Genomic DNA, 22735 nt, shown 5'->3' with positions numbered 1-22735 from the left:
ATCAAAGAGCCCAGCAATTTATTTTTTATTTAAAGTCTATAATTTAAAATATAATCTTGAAATTTTTTATTAATATAAAATTCTGTACTCAAAATAAGCTCAATGGCTAAAATATATATGTTTTTTACCTATCTGCATATTTTCCATTAAGGGCATACACTCCCGCCTCCCACTGAAAAATGGTTTGATCCAGCACCGACTGTAGCCGGCTGGTACCCGCCCAACAGCGGGAAATACAGTGGTGGATAGGTAAAGTAAACCAAAATCTGGAGCGCAGAAAAGAAAGGAAAAACATATACCTGACGAATTTTAATGTTGCATTGTGTTCCAGGTTTGAAAAGTCCTGGAATTTAGGCTAAAGTACTTGAAAATGCTTGAAATTGTAACTACTTCATTTCACAACAAATAGCTATCTGACTGAACAGTTTTCTTGTATTACGTTAACAAATACGAGCCTCTTGTAATTCCAGGACAAAACCGGAGAGAATGTGAAGACGTTAAGATTGGGTGTTTTGAAAATAAACCACCATTAAATAATGTGATAAAAAGCTAATTATTTCTAATACTTTCGTGTATATGTATAAATATTTAACTTAATTAAGTTTAACATGCTGGGAAATATTGAATATTGAAATGGACCTTTAAAGTGACATACAAGTGCTTGAATTCCACCTTATAAAGGTGTATGAACCCTTCAAATATGACTTTGTTCATTGTGCTGAAGCGCGGAGTGTGCGAATCGACAGCGCCTGAGGCCCTCGCACACGGGCGGTGCCACTGCGATTACCAGTCGTGTGGACTTGAGTCACATGACTTGGACACGAGTCCGACTTGAGTCACTAAACTGATGACTTGTGACTTGACTCGACAACATCACTGAAGACTTGCGACTTGACTTAGACTTTACCTTTACTGACTTGGACTTGGAATCGGACTTGAGCTTTAAGACTTGAAAAGACTTGAAATCCTTATTTTAACATAATAAATAAGTAATATAGAATCACATGACTGGATCATTTTGTATTAAATGGTGCTGTAAAATGTGAACTCCTCAGCTCAGTTTATCCGTAACCTAACTACAGGTGAAGTTCTGCAGCCAATCGGGGGAGAGGGGGAGGGGGGCAGCAGCGTTGAATTTGTGCAGAGAGGACAAGCAACATGCTCCCAAAAATTATCCTGTTCAATTATAAAGATTATGCTGTTGTGAATAAAAGAAGAACTGCGACATGCAAGACATGTGGAGTCAGGATAAGAGATGGAGATGCAACCACTTCAAACTTTGTTCGACATTTGAGGCTGCACAAACAAAAGCAAGTCTCTGCTATGTATATTTAACATAACGCTATAACGGTTAGCTAGCTAGCTGGGATGTGATAACTCAGGGGTTGAAAATTAACTTTTACAAGGGTCCACATGAGCAACTTGAATTGTGTGAGCGGTCCGCACCAACGAGAATTCTAAATCGGGGACCAGGGGGGACGGATGGACGGAAGTCACTGAGACGGGGGGGGGGGGGGGAACCGAACCGAAACACTCAAACGCCTAACATTAGTTAGTTTGACTAACTTAATATACTACTAATCAACTGCATCAATTGTGTTAAATATTGAAATTACATCTGGTGACTTGACTAGGACTTGGAGTTTAAGACTTGGGACTTTACTCGAGACTTGATTGTATTGACTTGGGACTTGACTCGAGACTTGATTGTGAAGACTTGAGACTTACTTGTTACTTGCAACTTAGTGACTTGTTCACATGTCTGGCGATTACGTCATTTTCGCCGTGCGAACCCTCGCGCCGCATCAAATATAAACCAGTCAGCTGTCAGAAACAGCTTTGATGTGTGGCTATATTATATACTGTATGACCTAACACAAGGATTGTCTGCTACAGAGGAATTTCAAATGACGTAAGCCGGGTGAACATAGGGGGTACATAACCGTAGATACACTCAAAGGGAGACATCCCGAGGGCCACAAGGTGTGATGAGCATACTCTGCCCAGAGAAGCTGATCAGACCAGGAGGAGGGGTTGGAGGAGGCCAGACACTTGAGTGTCTGCTCCAGGTCCTGGTTGGTTCGTTCCGTCTGGCCATTGTCTACCATGTCGGTAGTAAAGCCGTGATGCAGAACTCTGTGGTGCAGGAACAGCCGAGGGGAGCTTAGGCAAGGCCAGAAATCTGGCAGTCTGATAACTGCAACGATAACTAAGATGGTGGTGTTACCCCGAGAGGGGAATAAACCGGTGACAAAATCTAAGGCTACATGCTTCCAAGGTCTTGAAGGAATAGGGAGAGGCCGTAATAGCCCGGTAGATTTGGAATGAGTCACCTTGTTTCTGGTGCATGTCTCACATGCTGAGACAAAACGAGCTACCTCCTGGTCCATCCCGGGCCACCAAAACCTACCCTGAAGGAGTGTAAGCATACGCCATGACCCAGGATGAGCAGCGAAAGGTGAGTTGTGACCCCAATCCATTACTTTCTTCCTTAAACTAGGGTGGACGTACAAACAGCCGGAGGGACCCCCACCAGAACCAGGATCACTGGAGAGTGATCATTTGACCTCAGCTTCCACAGTCCACTGTATAGGTGCCACTATTTTGGAAGCTGGTAATACAGTACTGGGCTCAGACAGGTTGGGGGGTGACTCCCACTGACGGGACAGAGCGTCAGGCTTATTGTTTTTAGTACCAGGATGGTAGGAGAGGGTAAATTTGAAGTGCCCAAAAAACAAGAACCACCTGGCCTGTCTGGGGTTCAGGCGCTTAACCTGCTGGAGGTAGGCCAGGTTCTTATGATCTGTCTATGAAGGGATGTTTGGGCCCTCCAGCCAGTGCCTCCACTCCTCTAAGGCTATAAGGCTAATTTGACCGCCAGCAAGTTCCTTGTCCCCCACATCATAGTTGTGTTCGGTGGGTGTCATTCGGTGAGAGTAGTAGGCGCATGGATGAAGTTTAGGAGGAGTCTCAGTCCTCTGGGAGAGGACGGCACCCACCCCATAGTTGGAGGCGTCAACCTCGAACATGAATGGTAATTCAGGATCGGGCATACATAACACTAGCTTCCGAAGTGAACTGTCTTTTTAAGTTATCGATTGCCTGCTGAGTTTCAAGTGTCCAGACAAAGGGACCGAGGTTCTTTTTAGTGAGGGAGATAAGAGAAGCAGCCAGGGTGCTGAAACCCTTAATAAAATGGTGGTAGAAATTAGCAAAGCCTAAAAAACGTTGAACCAGGTGGAGTAAGGTGGGAGTTGGCCATTGCGCAACAGCCTGGATCTTAGAAGGATCCATGGCCAGGGTGTTCTGGGCTATACAATAACCAAGAAAGCCTATTTCTCTGACATATGAGTATGTCAAACCCGCCTAACATGTTTTATGTGTTTGGACTCGGACCTACTGTAAATAAGGATGTCGTCCAAGTAGACAAAGGTATATCTGTCCAGGGCTTCTCTCAGGACTTCATTAATGAAGTGCTGGAATACTGCTGGGGCATTCATTATGAATATATATATATATATATATATATATATATATATATATATATATATATATATATATATATATATATATATATATATATATATAAAATCTATTCTTAAAGTTGGGTTGGGAACTGGGTCAAAATGGGTAAGCAAACTATGATGACTTTCAACTTGACAGTTTAGCTCGGCTGTATTCCTAACCAAATTGCACAGTAGGGGCAAGAACGAGTTTTCAAACCTGTGAATTACAAATCATACGTGTGTTTACATGGATGCAGCCACGAAGTCGCCAGGTTTGCTTCATTTTTAGGAACGTAAAGTGTTACCGGAGCGGAGCTCGGAGCGGTCGTTTTCTGCATGGTCCTAGCGCTAGATTCGTTGCTATTTAAAATATTTATTTTTAACCATTAAAACTGCAGAGGACCAAATCCAGCTTTTGAAAATTACATCCGTGAGGTTAAATGTACTAAATGTTGGCTTACATTTCAAATATCATGTTTAGCTAAATAAACATGTTATCTACCCCTTTTAATGTACAGTATGTAGGCTTACAAATTCATGTTTAACTGAATAAATCATTGAACATGAGTAGCCTACATTTTATTGAGCATGTTTTTTTTCTTCAAGTATCAAAGTAGAACAGCTTTCTCAAGCAGTCATTGATGCATTTTGGAAACAGGAGATGAGCCCCTGGTCTAATGTACCCTCTGTATTAAGAAACCCTAGGCCCACCCCTAAATAATGGCCTGATGGGGTTATAGAGGTGGTCTTGACCCTGACCAAAAGGCATTCCTAAGGTCGAGCTTAGTAAATATCGTGGCCTGCTGGAGGGTCTCAAATGCAGTAGCTGTGACGGGCAGGGTGAGCAACTCAAAAAGGAAGCGATCACGCCAAGTCTCAGGGAAAGAGGATGGTTTAATAGAAAGTGTGCAAACCAAAAACCCGTGCATTGTTCCAAATGAAGGAAATAATAACCAGCAGTCAACTGGTACAAAGACAAGACGTATATAGACGAACAAACGACCCTCAGGTGAGACGGATCACGGGTCCCGCCCACCTGAGGGACGAACATCACGTGACCAAAAACAGGACCGCTGCCGCTGTAACCGGGGGCGACCGGTAGGGGGCCCCCCCACAACGTGACAGTAGCCATGAGGGGGTGACGGTCCTTAACATTTATTTTGTTAAGCCCCCTGTAGTTTGTTAAACCCCCCATCCTTTTTGCCCACAAAGAAAAAAACTGCTCCAGCAGGTTAGAGGAGCGACATCCGAGCCAGCCCTGACAAAATCACTTTCTGCAGATATCTAGTTGTGGAAGGCAGTGAGACAGACTGGAATATTTGCCACCTCTATCCCAATCAACAGATATTGCTCTGTGCAAAACAGCAAGAGAACTCAAACCCATATTTCTGGGATTAAGAACAATGAGACAATGCAGGAAAGAACATCAGGAGGATAAAGACAGGAGGAGCATGTCTTCTGAGGCTCAGTGTAAATCAGCATACCTGTAACTGAACCAAATCTTGGTGCTTTAAAGTCTTGTCAACCACCATCCATAGTCCGTTCTGGAAGGCATATCCAGATAACACCTCCAAGTTTGGCACAAATCTGTCACAATCTGCATCTCTCAACCATCTTCTCTTTGTCTCATGTGTGGACACTCCCCTGCTACCTGAATGCATTAATAATATCTGTACTAAATTATTCTTTTTAATTCACCTTCACATGAAGGCTTGAGAACTGACCAGAAGCATTGCAGCGAGATGGACTGGAGGTTTGAGCTCACACACATATATACACACACACTCACACGTAGCCATTTTTCAGCTGAGGATGGCCTGTGGGGATCTGGATGAGCAGTATGAAAACCCCCAGGGGTTCCCTGTCTCGTCAACTGCAGAGGAGATCCAGCACACTGTAGGGGGAGGCAGAGCTGCATGTTAACTAGGAACCTTGCCCACGCAAAGCCCCAGCGGCCCTCTGACAGAACGGATCCGAAGAGCCTCACGAAAATCTGGGGACTCATGGCACACAAAGCCTGAGCCCGCATACAGACATCCGTGAAGAAATGGCTTAATCAAAAGTCAAATCACCATGGTGTCATACTCCCCACAGGCTGATCTGGTCAACCCAGACAGTTTAAGGCACTAGACTCAGTCAAAAGGGCCGTGTATGCACAAAAACCAGCCTCAGACAGTCTAAAGTTCCCAGTTAGGAGCTGTCAAAGAACAACAACAAAAACAACAACAAACATCCTTCACAACATGTCCATCAGAGTATTTGCACTGTGCTCACTAAAACAGATGATGAATGGATCGATAACACGTGTTCCTTGTTATCTTTAGGCTTCTGTAGTTGCAGTGCTCAATAACATGCTTGCCATTTTAACCAGTTACTGAGACCTTAAGGAAACCTTGTAAAACCGCGTGGGGCAGCTTGCCACAGTTTGCATGAGAAAGAGACTTGGATTTACTAGACAAGTTATATGGATTGGTATTTGTCCTTTTTTTACACAATTGAACAAGGAAGCCAACCACCTTCAATAAAGATTTTTAGAACAAATGTCCCTGGAAACTTCTCCAGAAGGAACTTCAAACAATCTCTCGTCTCCGTTGCTACATCTGACTGGCTTCTGGCTCATCTCTGCTTTTTTTTTTTTTGGAAAGGATCCGATGCAAATTTGGATAAATTGACACGAGAACAGGCACTGGGCTTTTTGTACGCAAAGTAAAATTTTGAGGAGACACGGACCTGTCAGGATAAGCATCGCTTGAGCACAAATTAGCATGCATTAAATATGAGGCGCAGGAGGGCTGTGACACTAAAGAGAAGAATGTGGAGGTGGTGCAGTGAGATGTGTACGTCGGTGCTGGAAGAGGTGGAAAAGCACATGGAGCATATGGAAAGGCTGAAGGCCTAGACCAGTGACAAAATGACAGGTGACAGAAGGAAAAGGGTTAAGGTCAAAGGGTTAGGGTCAAAGGGTTAAGGTCAAAGCCAGATGGTCGAGGAAAGCGGGCTCCATTCATGAAACACGACAACATGTCATGTTGGGGTTTGCAAGTGCAGAAAAGAGGAGAAAAATCACCACTGTACTCTTTCTCTCTCTCACCCCCACTCTCCCCATAAGACAGAGGTTATTAATGGTGCCCCGTACCCTGCAGTGAACACCCCATTTATAAAGCTAGTTTTAATCTCTCCCACTACATGTAATTCGTACACTTTTCTTCACCCCCTCCCCAAACACACCCATATATCCTCTGCCCAGACGCCTTTATGGGGGTTTGAAAAATGCTACGCGGGACGTACGTCTCTGGCTCCCTGGAGAACCCGCTCATGGTTCTGCACCCTCCCCCTCTCTTCCCACACAGAGCTGTAATTCAACTGCCTGCTATTCTGCGTCCTCTCGCTCAAGCAGAGCGACACCTGCAGCGGCCGGCGGGTGAGGACATCCAGTGGGCCGGGTGCACCACACCATTTCTCAAGGCCTGGCAACCGATTTCCTCCACCTGCAGCCCAGCCAGTGTGTGCATCTGCACTCGGTACAAACGCTGCCATTACAAACACGTGAGGCACAGGCCTGTCGAGCCTCACAGGTTTAAGAAGGTTTGACTGATGTTAATATACAGAGTTGTCTGAACCTCTAACCAACTCTCTCCGCTGCTCTTCAGTACGCCTGTCCTCATGGCTTTCTGCTCGAACTGAAACTCAGGCACAGCCAGCCGTAATGAACCTGTACTTTGCTCATCATCTCAACTGCTCTGTGGCCTGTTGGGCTGCCTGGGATGGCGTGGGTCTCTGTTCGCTTGCCTGGGGCGCTGCTGTTGTACATCATCCCTCTACTGTCTTCTGAACACACGCGAACAGAAATGTGCAGGGTGGAATTCCCCAGACGCCTTGTGTACTGTAGCGCTTTGGAGCTTTTGAACACCTGAGATGCTTCAAGCCCTGACAGTGCCCTGGCCTCCTGCAGCGCAGCCCTCAAGCCCCGCCTCCTATCCCCAAGAGCATGCTGGGAAAAGCCAGATGGCAACGGTCGCTGGCACTTGCGTCAAAGCAAACAGCAGAGACGTCATTCTGTAAACACAACTGTGTGGCTGCTGAACACATCAACTCTGTTGGCGTTTGATATGCGCAAGGCACCTTTCACTACAACCCTTAGAACTACAATGGTACTGATTTCAAACCACTATGACTCCAAAGCATAATTTTAAACATGCAAACATGACAATTAGACCAATACATTAAGGTTATTTACTGACGCAAACAACTGCTTTATTTCACACAGCCTTATTTAAATGGCCTCTAAGTTTAAATGTCATTTCAGCTACCGTGTTGACAGGTCACATGCTGCCGTGACATTGGAGAGTGGCCTTCGTACAGGCTGCTTCGTCTACCAGCAGCGTCCTGCTGTGTCTGCTCCACACATGTCTCACGTGGCCTGGGCACATCTGGTCAGGTACTGTGGCTCTGAGTCAGGACCACAGCCAGTTCCAGGACAGGGGCAAGACAGACCAAGGTTGCCTGGGCTCCACCCCCACCACTTCCCTTCAGCCCGTGGCAGGATGGAAACCATGCCAAACACAAACCAATCCGCCTTCCTGCGCTCCCCGTCCTCTCTAATAATGATTTCAATTACTGTTCATTCACCTCTAGTTCATTTCCCTTGCTCTCCTGTTTTTTTCATCGACTCTCTCCACTCTCTCTCTCTCACTCTCACTCTCTCTCTCTCACACAATTCCCAACCCAGCACCACAGCAGTGTGTTTTGCAGGCTGGGCTCAACAGGGTAAATAGTGGCACTAAAGGTTTTATTTGGCTAAGAGAAGCAAGCAGGGCAAAGCCAAACAGCAGTTAGCATCTCGCTCCAGTCAAGCGCTTGAGCCGCACACCAGCAAACAGCTTCCATCTAGCAGGGCGAGGAAAGACCTTTTCTGGTCTTCCTCTCTCCCTCCCCTCTTTAAACAATGTGATCACTCTGTTTCCTGATTCAGCTTGATCAGGAAGACGGAAGGATGTGCTTCACATACAGGGCGGAAGAGAGGAACGGAAGAGAGGAACGCAAGAGAGGAACGCAAGAGAGCCAAGTGGTAGTTGTTAGTGATCCTAGCTGAAATAATGGAAGGGTCTGGATGTGGTGGGATAATGATTCTGAAGGAGTCATGCTGGTGTCAGTGTGGTACAGTCACTAATGGTCTGGTTTTGGACATGGACACACTTGTATCTATGAGTGTGCATAAGTGCCAGTGTGTGTGTGTGTGTGTGTGTGTGTGTGTGTGTGTGTGTGTGTGTGTGTGTGTGTGTGTGTGTGTGTCTGCACGTGTTTGGTCGAGCTGACACAGCGCAGCTGGAATCACAATATTTAGTGTGTGTAAACGCGGGTGTATGTGTTTAGAGTGGACAGGAGCATTATACCTTTCACACTAAGCTCAGCGTAATTGGAGACTCCCGAGCCGCCATCAGAGCGGATGACACAGCGGTACCGGCTGGTGCCACGCTGGGACGTGTCGGCCACGCGTACCGTGGCAGAGAACCGCCTCTGGTTCACCGAGCGTGTCAACATCAGAGAGGTGTCTTTCCCATTCCACTGCTACAGGAGTGACACACACACACACACACCCAAGCACAAATCAGCAACAATTGGTAAATATTAAAAACACTCTGCTCAGAATGACCATAGTGTTACTTTTGTGCAGGACGCTAGTTATAAGGAAGACAGGTAAAGAGGTAGCTAAGACATCTTTCGACATACATGTATACATACATGTACACATACACGTACATCATTTTTTCCCATGATTTTGTAAGACAGAACTGCACCAGTTGCATCAGACAGAACTCCCAAACACACTCATTAGATTACACAAGACTTCACACACATATATACACATTTTATCTTTGCTTTGCTGATGGCAATCTTATGGCTTCTGTAAAGGGAAAATGTAATTTCAACCAATGGTTTACAGCTCTCTTTCTCTCTCTTTCTCTCTCTATCTGTCTTACACACACATATCAAATGAATTAGAAATCTCAAAGTGACAAAAATCCACAGGTAATTTACTTTCGGCAAGTACTTTTTCCTAGGGCTGTAGGGCCAAAACTTTCCAATACAATTAGAGTGAGTCAGGGGCAAACACAAACCCACACACCCAACCCAACACACACATACATTCCAAACATACCCCCTCACACAAACCCACACACCCAACCCAACACACACATACATTCCAAACATACCCCCTCACACAAACCCACACACCCAACCCAACACACACATACATTCCAAACATACCCCCTCACACAAACCCACACACCCAATTCAACACACACATACATTCCACACATACCCCCCACACAAACCCACACACCCAACCCAACACACACACACATTCCACACATACCCCCTCACACAAACCCACACACCCAACCCAACACACACACATTCCACACATATCCCCTCACACAAACCCACACACCCAACCCAACACACACACACATTCCACACATACCCCCCACACAAACCCACACACCCAACCCAACACACACACACATTCCACACATACCCCCCACACAAACCCACACACCCAACCCAACACACACACATTCCAAACATACCCCCCACACAAACCCACACAACCAACCCAACACACACACACATTCCACGCATACCCCTTCACACAAACCCACACACCCAACCCAACACACATTCCACACATACCCCCCCACACAAACCCACACACCCAACCCAACACACACACATTCCACACATACCCCCCACACAAACCCACACACCCAACCCAACACACACACACATTCCACACATACCCCCCCACACAAACCCACACACCCAACCCAACACACACACACATTCCACACATACCCCCCACACAAACCCACACACCCAACCCAACACACACACACATTCCACACATACCCCCCACACAAACCCACACACCCAACCCAACACACACACATTCCAAACATACCCCCCACACAAACCCACACAACCAACCCAACACACACACACATTCCACGCATACCCCTTCACACAAACCCACACACCCAACCCAACACACATTCCACACATACCCCCCCACACAAACCCACACACCCAACCCAACACACACACATTCCACACATACCCCCCACACAAACCCACACACCCAACCCAACACACACACACATTCCACACATACCCCCCCACACAAACCCACACACCCAACCCAACACACACACACATTCCACACATACCCCCCACACAAACCCACACACCCAACCCAACACACACACACATTCCACACATACCCCCCCACACAAACCCACACAACCAACCCAACACACACACACATTCCAAACATACCCCCTCACATAAACCCACACAACCAACCCAACACACACACACATTCCACACATACCCCCTCACACAAACCCACACACCCAACCCAACACACACACACACATTCCACACATATCCCCTCACACAAACCCACACACCCAACCCAACACACACACACATTCCAAACATACCCCCTCACACAAACCCACACAACCAACCCAACACACACACACATTCCACACATACCCCCCCACACAAACCCACACACCCAACTCAACACACACACACACATTCCAAACATACCCCCCCACACAAACCCACACAACCAACCCAACACACACACACATTCCACACATACCCCCCCACACAAACCCACACACCCAACCCAACACACACACACATTCCACACATACCCCCCCACACAAACCCACACACCCAACACACACACATTCCACACATACCCCCCACACAAACCCACACACCCAACCCAACACACACACATTCCAAACATACCCCCCACACAAACCCACACAACCAACCCAACACACACACACATTCCACGCATACCCCTTCACACAAACCCACACACCCAACCCAACACACATTCCACACATACCCCCCCCACACAAACCCACACACCCAACCCAACACACACACATTCCACACATACCCCCCACACAAACCCACACACCCAACCCAACACACACACACATTCCACACATACCCCCCACACAAACCCACACACCCAACCCAACACACACACATTCCACACATACCCCCCACACAAACCCACACACCCAACCCAACACACACACACATTCCACACATACCCCCCCACACAAACCCACACAACCAACCCAACACACACACACATTCCAAACATACCCCCTCACATAAACCCACACAACCAACCCAACACACACACACATTCCACACATACCCCCACACAAACCCATACACCCAACCCAACACACACACACATTCCACACATACCCCCCACACAAACCCACACACCCAACCCAACACACACACACATTCCACACATACCCCCCCACACAAACCCACACAACCAACCCACCACACACACACATTCCACACATACCCCCCCACACAAACCCACACAACCAACCCAACACACACACATTCCAAACATACCCCCTCACATAAACCCACACAACCAACCCAACACACACACACATTCCACACATACCCCCACACAAACCCATACACCCAACCCAACACACACACACATTCCACACATACCCCCCACACAACCAACCCAACACACACACACATTCCACACATACCCCCACACAAACCCATACACCCAACCCAACACACACACACATTCCAAACATACCCCCTCACACAAACCCACACAACCAACCCAACACACACACACATTCCACACATACCCCCACACAAACCCATACACCCAACCCAACACACACACACATTCCAAACATACCCCCTCACACAAACCCACACAACCAACCCAACACACACACACATTCCACACATACCCCCTCACACAAACCCACACACCCAACCCAACACACACACATTCCACACATATCCCCTCACACAAACCCACACACCCAACCCAACACACACACACATTCCACACATACCCCCCACACAAACCCACACACCCAACCCAACACACACACACATTCCACACATACCCCCCACACAAACCCACACACCCAACCCAACACACACACATTCCAAACATACCCCCCACACAAACCCACACAACCAACCCAACACACACACACATTCCACGCATACCCCTTCACACAAACCCACACACCCAACCCAACACACATTCCACACATACCCCCCCACACAAACCCACACACCCAACCCAACACACACACATTCCACACATACCCCCCACACAAACCCACACACCCAACCCAACACACACACACATTCCACACATACCCCCCCACACAAACCCACACACCCAACCCAACACACACACACATTCCACACATACCCCCCACACAAACCCACACACCCAACCCAACACACACACACATTCCACACATACCCCCCACACAAACCCACACACCCAACCCAACACACACACATTCCAAACATACCCCCCACACAAACCCACACAACCAACCCAACACACACACACATTCCACGCATACCCCTTCACACAAACCCACACACCCAACCCAACACACATTCCACACATACCCCCCCACACAAACCCACACACCCAACCCAACACACACACATTCCACACATACCCCCCACACAAACCCACACACCCAACCCAACACACACACACATTCCACACATACCCCCCCACACAAACCCACACACCCAACCCAACACACACACACATTCCACACATACCCCCCACACAAACCCACACACCCAACCCAACACACACACACATTCCACACATACCCCCCCACACAAACCCACACAACCAACCCAACACACACACACATTCCAAACATACCCCCTCACATAAACCCACACAACCAACCCAACACACACACACATTCCACACATACCCCCTCACACAAACCCACACACCCAACCCAACACACACACACACATTCCACACATATCCCCTCACACAAACCCACACACCCAACCCAACACACACACACATTCCAAACATACCCCCTCACACAAACCCACACAACCAACCCAACACACACATACATTCCACACATACCCCCCCACACAAACCCACACACCCAACTCAACACACACACACACATTCCAAACATACCCCCCCACACAAACCCACACAACCAACCCAACACACACACACATTCCACACATACCCCCCCACACAAACCCACACACCCAACCCAACACACACACACATTCCACACATACCCCCCCACACAAACCCACACACCCAACACACACACATTCCACACATACCCCCCACACAAACCCACACACCCAACCCAACACACACACATTCCAAACATACCCCCCACACAAACCCACACAACCAACCCAACACACACACACATTCCACGCATACCCCTTCACACAAACCCACACACCCAACCCAACACACATTCCACACATACCCCCCCACACAAACCCACACACCCAACCCAACACACACACATTCCACACATACCCCCCACACAAACCCACACACCCAACCCAACACACACACACACATTCCACACATACCCCCCACACAAACCCACACACCCAACCCAACACACACACATTCCACACATACCCCCCACACAAACCCACACACCCAACCCAACACACACACACATTCCACACATACCCCCCCACACAAACCCACACAACCAACCCAACACACACACACATTCCAAACATACCCCCTCACATAAACCCACACAACCAACCCAACACACACACACACATTCCACACATACCCCCACACAAACCCATACACCCAACCCAACACACACACACATTCCACACATACCCCCCACACAAACCCACACACCCAACCCAACACACACACACATTCCACACATACCCCCCCACACAAACCCACACAACCAACCCACCACACACACACATTCCACACATACCCCCCCACACAAACCCACACAACCAACCCAACACACACACATTCCAAACATACCCCCTCACATAAACCCACACAACCAACCCAACACACACACACATTCCACACATACCCCCACACAAACCCATACACCCAACCCAACACACACACACATTCCACACATACCCCCCACACAACCAACCCAACACACACACACACATTCCACACATACCCCCACACAAACCCATACACCCAACCCAACACACACACACATTCCAAACATACCCCCTCACACAAACCCACACAACCAACCCAACACACACACACATTCCACACATACCCCCACACAAACCCATACACCCAACCCAACACACACACACATTCCAAACATACCCCCTCACACAAACCCACACAACCAACCCAACACACACATTCCACAAATACCCCCACACAAACCCATACACCCAACCCAACACACACACACATTCCACACATACCCCCCACACAAACCCACACACCTAACCCAACACACACACATTCCAAACATACCCCCTCACACAAACCCACACAACCAACCCAACACACACATACATTCCAAACATACCCCCCCACACAAACCCACACAACCAACCCAACACACACACACACATTCCACACATACCCCCCCACACAAACCCACACACCCAACCCAACACACACATACATTCCACACATACCCCCCATACAAACCCATACACCCAACCCCACACACACATTCCACTCATACCCCCACACACAAACCCACACACCCAACCTAACACACACATACATTTCACACATACCCCCCACACAAACCCATACACCCAACCCAACCCCACACACACATTCCACTCATACCCCCACACACAAACCCACACACACATTCCACACATACCCCACACCCAACCCAACCCCACACCCACAAACCCACACAACCTGCACACACACAAACCCACATAACCCACACACAAAAATCCACACACCCCCTACACAAACCCCCAGACCACACATACACCCCACACACATACCCACACCCCCACACAAACCCACGTACCCCACACACACACAAACCCACACACACAACCCACAGAACCCACACACATAAACCCACCCCACGCACACTTTCCACACATACCCCACACATACAAACCCACACACCTTGTACACACAAACCTACATACCCCACACACCCTCACACAAGCCCACACCCCCCACATACACAAACCCACACTCCACACACACACAAACCCACACACCCCCACACACACAAATACACATACCCCACACACACACAAACCCACACACACAAACCCACATACCCCCCACACACACAAACCCCCCGCATACACAAACCCACATACCCCCCACACACACAAACCCCCCGCATACACAAACCCACATACCCCCCACACACACAAACCCACATACCCCCCACACACACAAACCCACACACACAAACCCACATACCCCCCACACACACAAACCCCCCGCATACACAAACCCACATACCCCCCACACACACAAACCCACACACACAAACCCACATACCCCCACACACACATACCCCCCACACACACAAACCCCCCACACACACAAACCCACACCCCCCACACACCAGTGGTGGACAGTAACTAAGTAAATGTAATTCGTTACTGTACTTAAGTAACATTTCCATGTATCTGTACTTTACTCAAGTACTTTTATTTGGTAAGACTTTATACTTTCACTTCACTACATTTCAAAGCGAAAATTTTTACTTTTCACTTCGTTACATTTACAGAAACATCTCGTTCCTTTTTCATTTTGAAATCAACGTTTAATAAAATACCGAAAGGTAAAAGTGTACCATGTCACAGACTATAACCAATCAGCGCTCAGTAAGAGATTAAGATTTGTACGCTAAATGGAGTATCTGACATGGCTGCAACAGATGTCTTCCCCCAACACCCCTGGCCTTATTTAGCCATTTATTTAGAAATGTTTGAGTTCCTCGAAAAGAAAAATTATTCGTGTTCCTCCTCTGCATTCCGAAGAACACATCACTGTCATCATTTATGAACTCTCCGTCAAACTTGAAAAAACACATCGAAGTAAGTTCACCATTAGATTAGTAGGTTTATATACCCCGGTTAATTATATCACATTGAAGTACACTACATTTAACAGATGCTTTTATCCAAAGCAGTGTGCTAGTACCTAAATTGTAATCTGTGGAGATGCTAAGCGCCAGTTTAACACAGGAAACTCCCACATCAAACGTTAAAGCCGGGGACACAAACATGCAAATTTGGCCAAGCGAGTGTAAATTGTTGGACACAAATTAAGTATTATATCGCAATCGATCGCCGGTGGTTGGTGCCCGAGCGAACTAGTAACTCATTGAATCATAGATGTAGATCAGAGGTAAATAAACTAGATTTTTTTTCAGTGTGAGAAATCGAATGTATGTGAAGTAAAGTGCGAGTGAAGACGGTCTCTGGTAAAGACAGTCAATGCGTGTGTCTCACGCTCATTGCGTGAGAGTTGGCAACCCTGATTATTATTATATTAATTATTCGGCCAAGTTTAATATTATGAGTTCAGTTGGTAGGGCTGCACACAGTTCTAGTTCTAGGTGCTAGAGCTTCTAGCTTCCCTGTCCCGCCATGTGGTGGACAACGTAGAACCTCAGAAAAAGTCCCCCAAGCTAGGACTGAAGTGGCCAGTTCGAAATTATTGTTCTGTTTGGTGGTGAATTATGTTTTCATATTAAACGGTTTGTCTACTTGTCTACCTTTCTAGTGTGAATTATTAATATGGATAAAGTTTGGAAATGAACACCTGTTGATCGAGTAGGCCTAGGGGTTTTGATGTGACGCTAAGAAAAAAAAGGTTTTTACTTTTACTTTTAATACTTAAGTATTTTTGAAGGCAGATACTTTTGTACTTCTACTCAAGTAAAAAATTGAGGTGAATACTTTTAGTTTTACTTGAGTAATATTCAATGCAACGTAACTGTACTTTTACTCAAGTACATAATTGGTGTACTTCGTCCACCACTGCCACACACAAACCCACACACCCCCACACACACAAACCCACACACCCCCACACACACAAACCCACACACCCCCACACACAGTTTGCAGCCTGAGTAATCAGATCAGGTATGAGCAGTCAAGCATGGAGAATAGAAGGCTTTCTAATTAATTTGCCTATCAAGATGTCCTCGAGCACATCTACAGTGTGTGTGTGTGTGTGTGTGTGTGTGTGTGTGTAATACTCACCTGAAGCCACAGTTTGTCCTCCTGTGACCATTTGCCTCCAGCGATGCACTGGAATGTGGCATTTTGCCCCACATTCACCTCAACATTCTGCAGTCGAAGGAAATGGGGCGTCTTCCCTGTCAGAATTAAAACACATTCCCAAACTCTTCAGGAACATCAGGAACAAAGGTAGACACATTTATTTAAAATAATCTCTTGACACCCGTATACACACACGCACTTACGGCAGGGGTGAGCCAGAACGTGGATCTCATCCACAGAGATAAATCCAGGGTGCCCTTGCACGGACATAGCCTCAAATATGACCTACAGATGCACAAAGAAGAGCAAGAATAAGAAGTGGGAAAGAGGATGAGGCTTTTATTTTGAAACTTAAAAAAGTGCAGCAGAGCAGTGTGTCTTAAGGTGGCAGCTCAGCTATCTCCCTGTGGGCTCTGCAAAGCAAGTGCAATTTGACAGCTGGAACATGGATATTTCTCATTAAAATTAAACGCACTGCATGGTACTAGACAAGACATACCAAGCTTGGAAGGGCGATATTCTGTAGGACGACTGAAACAGTGAGCTGTATTATACATACAGCAGCTCAGTGGTGCCCATCAGTGAGATGATGCTGAATACACATTAGCGTGGGGTAGGCTGCCCTTGGACTGGGACAGAACTGAGAAACAGGGTCCTAACAGGATTTTGGATGAAACCGCAGGAGAGTCAAGAACATAGAAAACGCTCTGTAAAAGCACCAGGGTAAAGAAGCTGCCCGAATGCTGTTCCCTATATCTCCAAACCAGTGACAACACTGTGGGTGTGAACACGGCCCAACACACTGGCACCCGTCCACTGTGGGTTTGAACACGGCCCAACACACCCGTCCACTGCTGCTTCACGTTTTATTACCGAGTTTCAACCCAATGTCATGAAAACACACACAATGCCGTTTTCTTCCCTCTTGCTCCCAGCATATGGGTTTGGCAGAAACGGCTCACCATCCTGCCTGGCCCATGTGGTGGAGATGCGTGTGGTCCAGCGAGTGCCCTGAACTCTGAGCTGGCACATGCTGAGGCAGGAGAGCCAGATCCTGGCCACGGCTCCAAATTGAGTCCCTGGCTTCCCCCGAGGGCCCACTTCTCCCACTGATCAGTCTTTAGGAGTGGGAGGGAGATTAAATCCACAACTCCATTCAGTGTTATCAAGTGCTAATTGCTTATGTTCACGTCCTGTGGCCATCACACACAGTGTTGAGCTGCAGAGAAGACAGCCAAACGGTGCCAGACAAGGGGGAGGCTGCCCACCCCACCTGACACTGCCCACCCCACCTGACACTGCCCACCCCACCTGACACTGCCCACCCCACCTGACACTGTCCACCCCACCTGACACTGCCCACCCCACCTGACACTGCCCACCCCACCTGACACTGTCCACTCGCCCATCACAGCCACTTGTTACATAACTGCTGTTTTCCCAAACCCAAATATCAAAAAGGAGGATTTGTTATTTTGCTTTCTCGAGGGCCGTTTTCCATCACATGCGGCTTGCTTGAGAAAACTACAGATTTAACAATGAACCCAAATCATTGTGTTCTGATGTAAACACACTCCAACATAACCACCAGTGCTGCAGAGAAATTCTTTTTTAAACCAACCAGGTTTGATGGAAATTACAGGATTCACGTATAAATTAAACCATACATGAGTTTGTCAAAATTGGCCAGTTATGTGCAAACCCATAGCAGTCTTCTTTTTTACTACATAGTTTATGATCCCACGGAGAGTACTCTTCCAGAGCTATTAAACCCAATATTTAACAGTCAATTTGGTCTTCAGATAAAACCTTCAGAAAAAAGACAGAAGATGCTATCATTGGGATTGCTATGGCCCTCTTCTGTTCAGTCCAACATATATATACTAGATACTATACTAGATGTAACTTCTTAAAGTAACCCTTCCAGTCTAAGTTCAACCTTTATACATCTGGGTGGAACTAGTCCTACTTGCAAGCACTGGACTTCAAATAGCATACAAAATGAAATCCCCAAGACCCTCAAATAAAGTGAGAACTGACTGAATGCAGTGCTGTGATAGCTCTCAGGCAGGAGGATTCATTTCACCTGGTAGGAGTTGGGCCAGAAAGTGCTGATGGCCAGCTCAGCTTTGGCCCATCCCTCAGTGACCGGGGCAGACGCGTTCCAGATGGGGTTTCCCTGAGGGCCGCCATCCACCTTGATGTAGACATTCAGGGCTCCGGGGCTGCGGCCCTCTCGGCTGGACAGAGAATAATGGAAGTCGATACAGTGCGTGTCGTTCTCTTTGAGAGTCGGGAGTAAGAGGTGAGCCTTCTGGCCTGAAGCGCGGCCCGACGAGTTCACCATCATGAAGGAACCTGAAACAACATGCGCACACAGACACAGAGAGACTATGAGAATGGTGAATGTTGTGCAGTTGAGTTAACTCTGAGGTAAGACAGAGTTGATAAATCAGGTAAACAGTGTCTTTTTAGACATGGCGAGCAGTAAAGAATAGACAAGAACAGAATAGAATACATCCCAGCGTTACAGGACAAACTCCAGGAGATCAAGTATGTTATAAAGGAATAGGACCTGTAGCATTAACTGCCTGCTATGAGAACAAATGTGAGCTGAAGACTACAAACAGCATGAAACGATTTCTGGAGACAGCTTTACATCCATTTTATTCAAATTTTATGAGACAATATGCCATTTTATGGCTATGCAAGAACACTGGCCGTGCTATTACGGGAAACGATATAGTAGCACAGCGGAAAGATACAGATAGTAAGACAGAGATTAGGGAGACAGATAGAAGGGGAACGAGTAAGACATAAAAGGAAAAAATCTAACATTTCTCCTTACATATGGTGACAATAATTCAATTTCTTAAATGAGTAGCAATTAGATGATTAAGGCTTGTAATTACTGGTAGCTCAAAGGTGCCAATTTGTGATAAATGGCAGTAATTAATTACACATACTGCAACTCAGTCACTGAAATATTACATTCATTAGCAATTGTGGTTGTGGTTCTCAACTTTAACAGAGGGTGCTTGACTTCTGCTTGTCTTTATGTCTGTGCCTTTCTAATGATCTTAGATCAGTTTTGCAGGTCTTCTTGTGATGACTGAGATTACAGGCTAGCTCCGTGGTGGTAACTGTGGGTTCGATGAACTTTGAATGAAATAATCAATGACCCCAAAAGACAACAATTGCTGTTATCATCTTGCATCTAAGAAACATTTCATAACACATTCTTTATGTCATAGAACCAAAACTGGTATTTAATTATGAGAATATATTATTACTGCCACACTTAGCCTTGTTTTACCGCAGAATATATGTTGAACAATGAATGTCATAATATAGAGGAGAGGTTTATCAAGTACATATTACCATATTGGGCTCTTAAACTCTTCTAATAAATTTCTTGATGTTTGGTAAGTGGTCAACCTCGAAATCCTCTAAACTAACTTGGTACTGTGGCAATGTTTAAACATCCATAAAAGTCAATTACCATGCAGTCCACACTGTGCCTCTGTACATAACTTTATTTAGGTGAGGTACATTTCTTCCTGTTACGTTGAGGACCCCGGCCCCTCCCTTTTGGGCGTGTGTTTACGTCGTCTACGTCTACTCGTCTGCGTCTGTGGATCTCTGTGGGTGCAGTTACGTCTTGTGCTGATTCGTCTCACCTGTGGCTCGTCTCGTAATCACGTGGGGTTTATGTGGTTTGTCTATTTAATGTGCGCTCGCGCAGTGTCCTGTGCTCGTCGTTGTCTGAGTCTACATGTTGCCCGTGTCTGTTACATGTTTTACGTGCGCTTTAAGCACTTTCTGTGTGGAAATAAAAGTGACGTTCTGTCGCCAAAGCCAAGGATTGCGTCTCGTCCTTCGCCCTGCCCGCGCGTCACACTTCCTCTGTGTTATGTAGCTTGTCTGTTTGAACACAGACATATTCATAACTTAAAAAATTTGAATTATTGGCTAAATTATAAATTTGGTCAACTATTTGGCTGTTGCTTTTGTTATAGCAGGAATTACCTGCCAGTAGCTCACAGGCTACAGTTTGAATTATCTCACAAATTTAATTACAAACTTCTTTCATAAACAAAACTTTCTGGATATGTTTAATTGAACGGCAGACCTCAGCCATGTAGTGGCTCATTGACAAGTGGGATTTTTATAAATTTGGTTTTGGATAGCCGTCCATTGCACACAAGACCAACTGCTTCTTAGGCACCCTGATATTAACATATGCTGGGTCACACACACAGTAATCCCAACTCAACAAGGCTGGAATTATCGGCATGTAGTCAGTGTCAATTAAGGCCATCGATTAATTTGCTTTTTTAATATGCTGAATTATGTCACTGCCCTTGTTTCCATCGTTGATTGGAGTAGTTTAATCTACGCAGGCAACAGCTGCTGGATCTGTGAGGTGAGAGGGAACAGAGACACACACACACAGACTGCTCTGCCATCACACCACTCTTCAACACCCCACCCCCCCCTTTTTTTTTTTGCCTGACACCTTTTAACACGACAGTGATAAATTGCTTCTGGTGATTCATCGGAGAGCTGAGGTAGACACGGCACTATCACCCTATCCATCATGCATATTGTCAAAGACACAACAACGCACAATGCATCTATCAATCACGGCTAGCCTTGAGCCAAAGAGTGAGGCCAATCAATTGCACACACTAATCTGATCTGGGTTATGCCCCTAAACAGGTGCAGTAAACGCCCTTGATTGCATTTCATATTCACACTTCTTGTAGGCCTGCTGCTTTTTATGTCTGGGAGTGCCACAGATTCCCACGTGCCCGGGCCGCTTCATCTTTGACGACCGCCAGTGTACATGCACTGAAGTCCAAAGGGTCCCTTTGAAAACAGGGGCAATTTAGGCTGATAAAAAGCAGCTGCCCAAAAGAGGCCTTACAAACACACAACCAGAGCCTGTTCAATAAAGACATTTTCAGTCACAGGCCTATACCTATGGGTGACTGTTTCATACATAACCCTGCCCTACCCATCATGAACACAGCTGTTCAGCACAAATCATACAATTTGATACTGCTTAT

The 22735-nt window shown here is 46.7% G+C and overlaps 1 protein-coding gene across 23 annotated transcripts in view; it reads right to left on the bottom strand.

The window, feature by feature from the left end:
• Positions 1–22735, bottom strand: part of ptprt (protein tyrosine phosphatase receptor type T) — a 326972-nt gene that overhangs the window by 208703 nt on the left and 95534 nt on the right. For all 23 annotated transcript variants that reach the window (XM_077013789.1, XM_077013772.1, XM_077013775.1 and 20 more), the window contains 4 exons: positions 19750–20021; positions 17867–17948; positions 17643–17758; positions 8900–9074 (listed from right to left, as the gene is read on the bottom strand). In XM_077013789.1, coding sequence (XP_076869904.1) covers positions 8900–9074; positions 17643–17758; positions 17867–17948; positions 19750–20021 — 645 coding nt within the window. The remainder of the gene's footprint in view (positions 1–8899; positions 9075–17642; positions 17759–17866; positions 17949–19749; positions 20022–22735) is intronic.

This window comes from Brachyhypopomus gauderio, chromosome 8 (assembly GCF_052324685.1).
Source record: "Brachyhypopomus gauderio isolate BG-103 chromosome 8, BGAUD_0.2, whole genome shotgun sequence".
In the NCBI taxonomy this organism is placed as follows: domain Eukaryota; kingdom Metazoa; phylum Chordata; class Actinopteri; order Gymnotiformes; family Hypopomidae; genus Brachyhypopomus; species Brachyhypopomus gauderio.
This window is presented reverse-complemented; position numbering and strand designations above follow the sequence as displayed.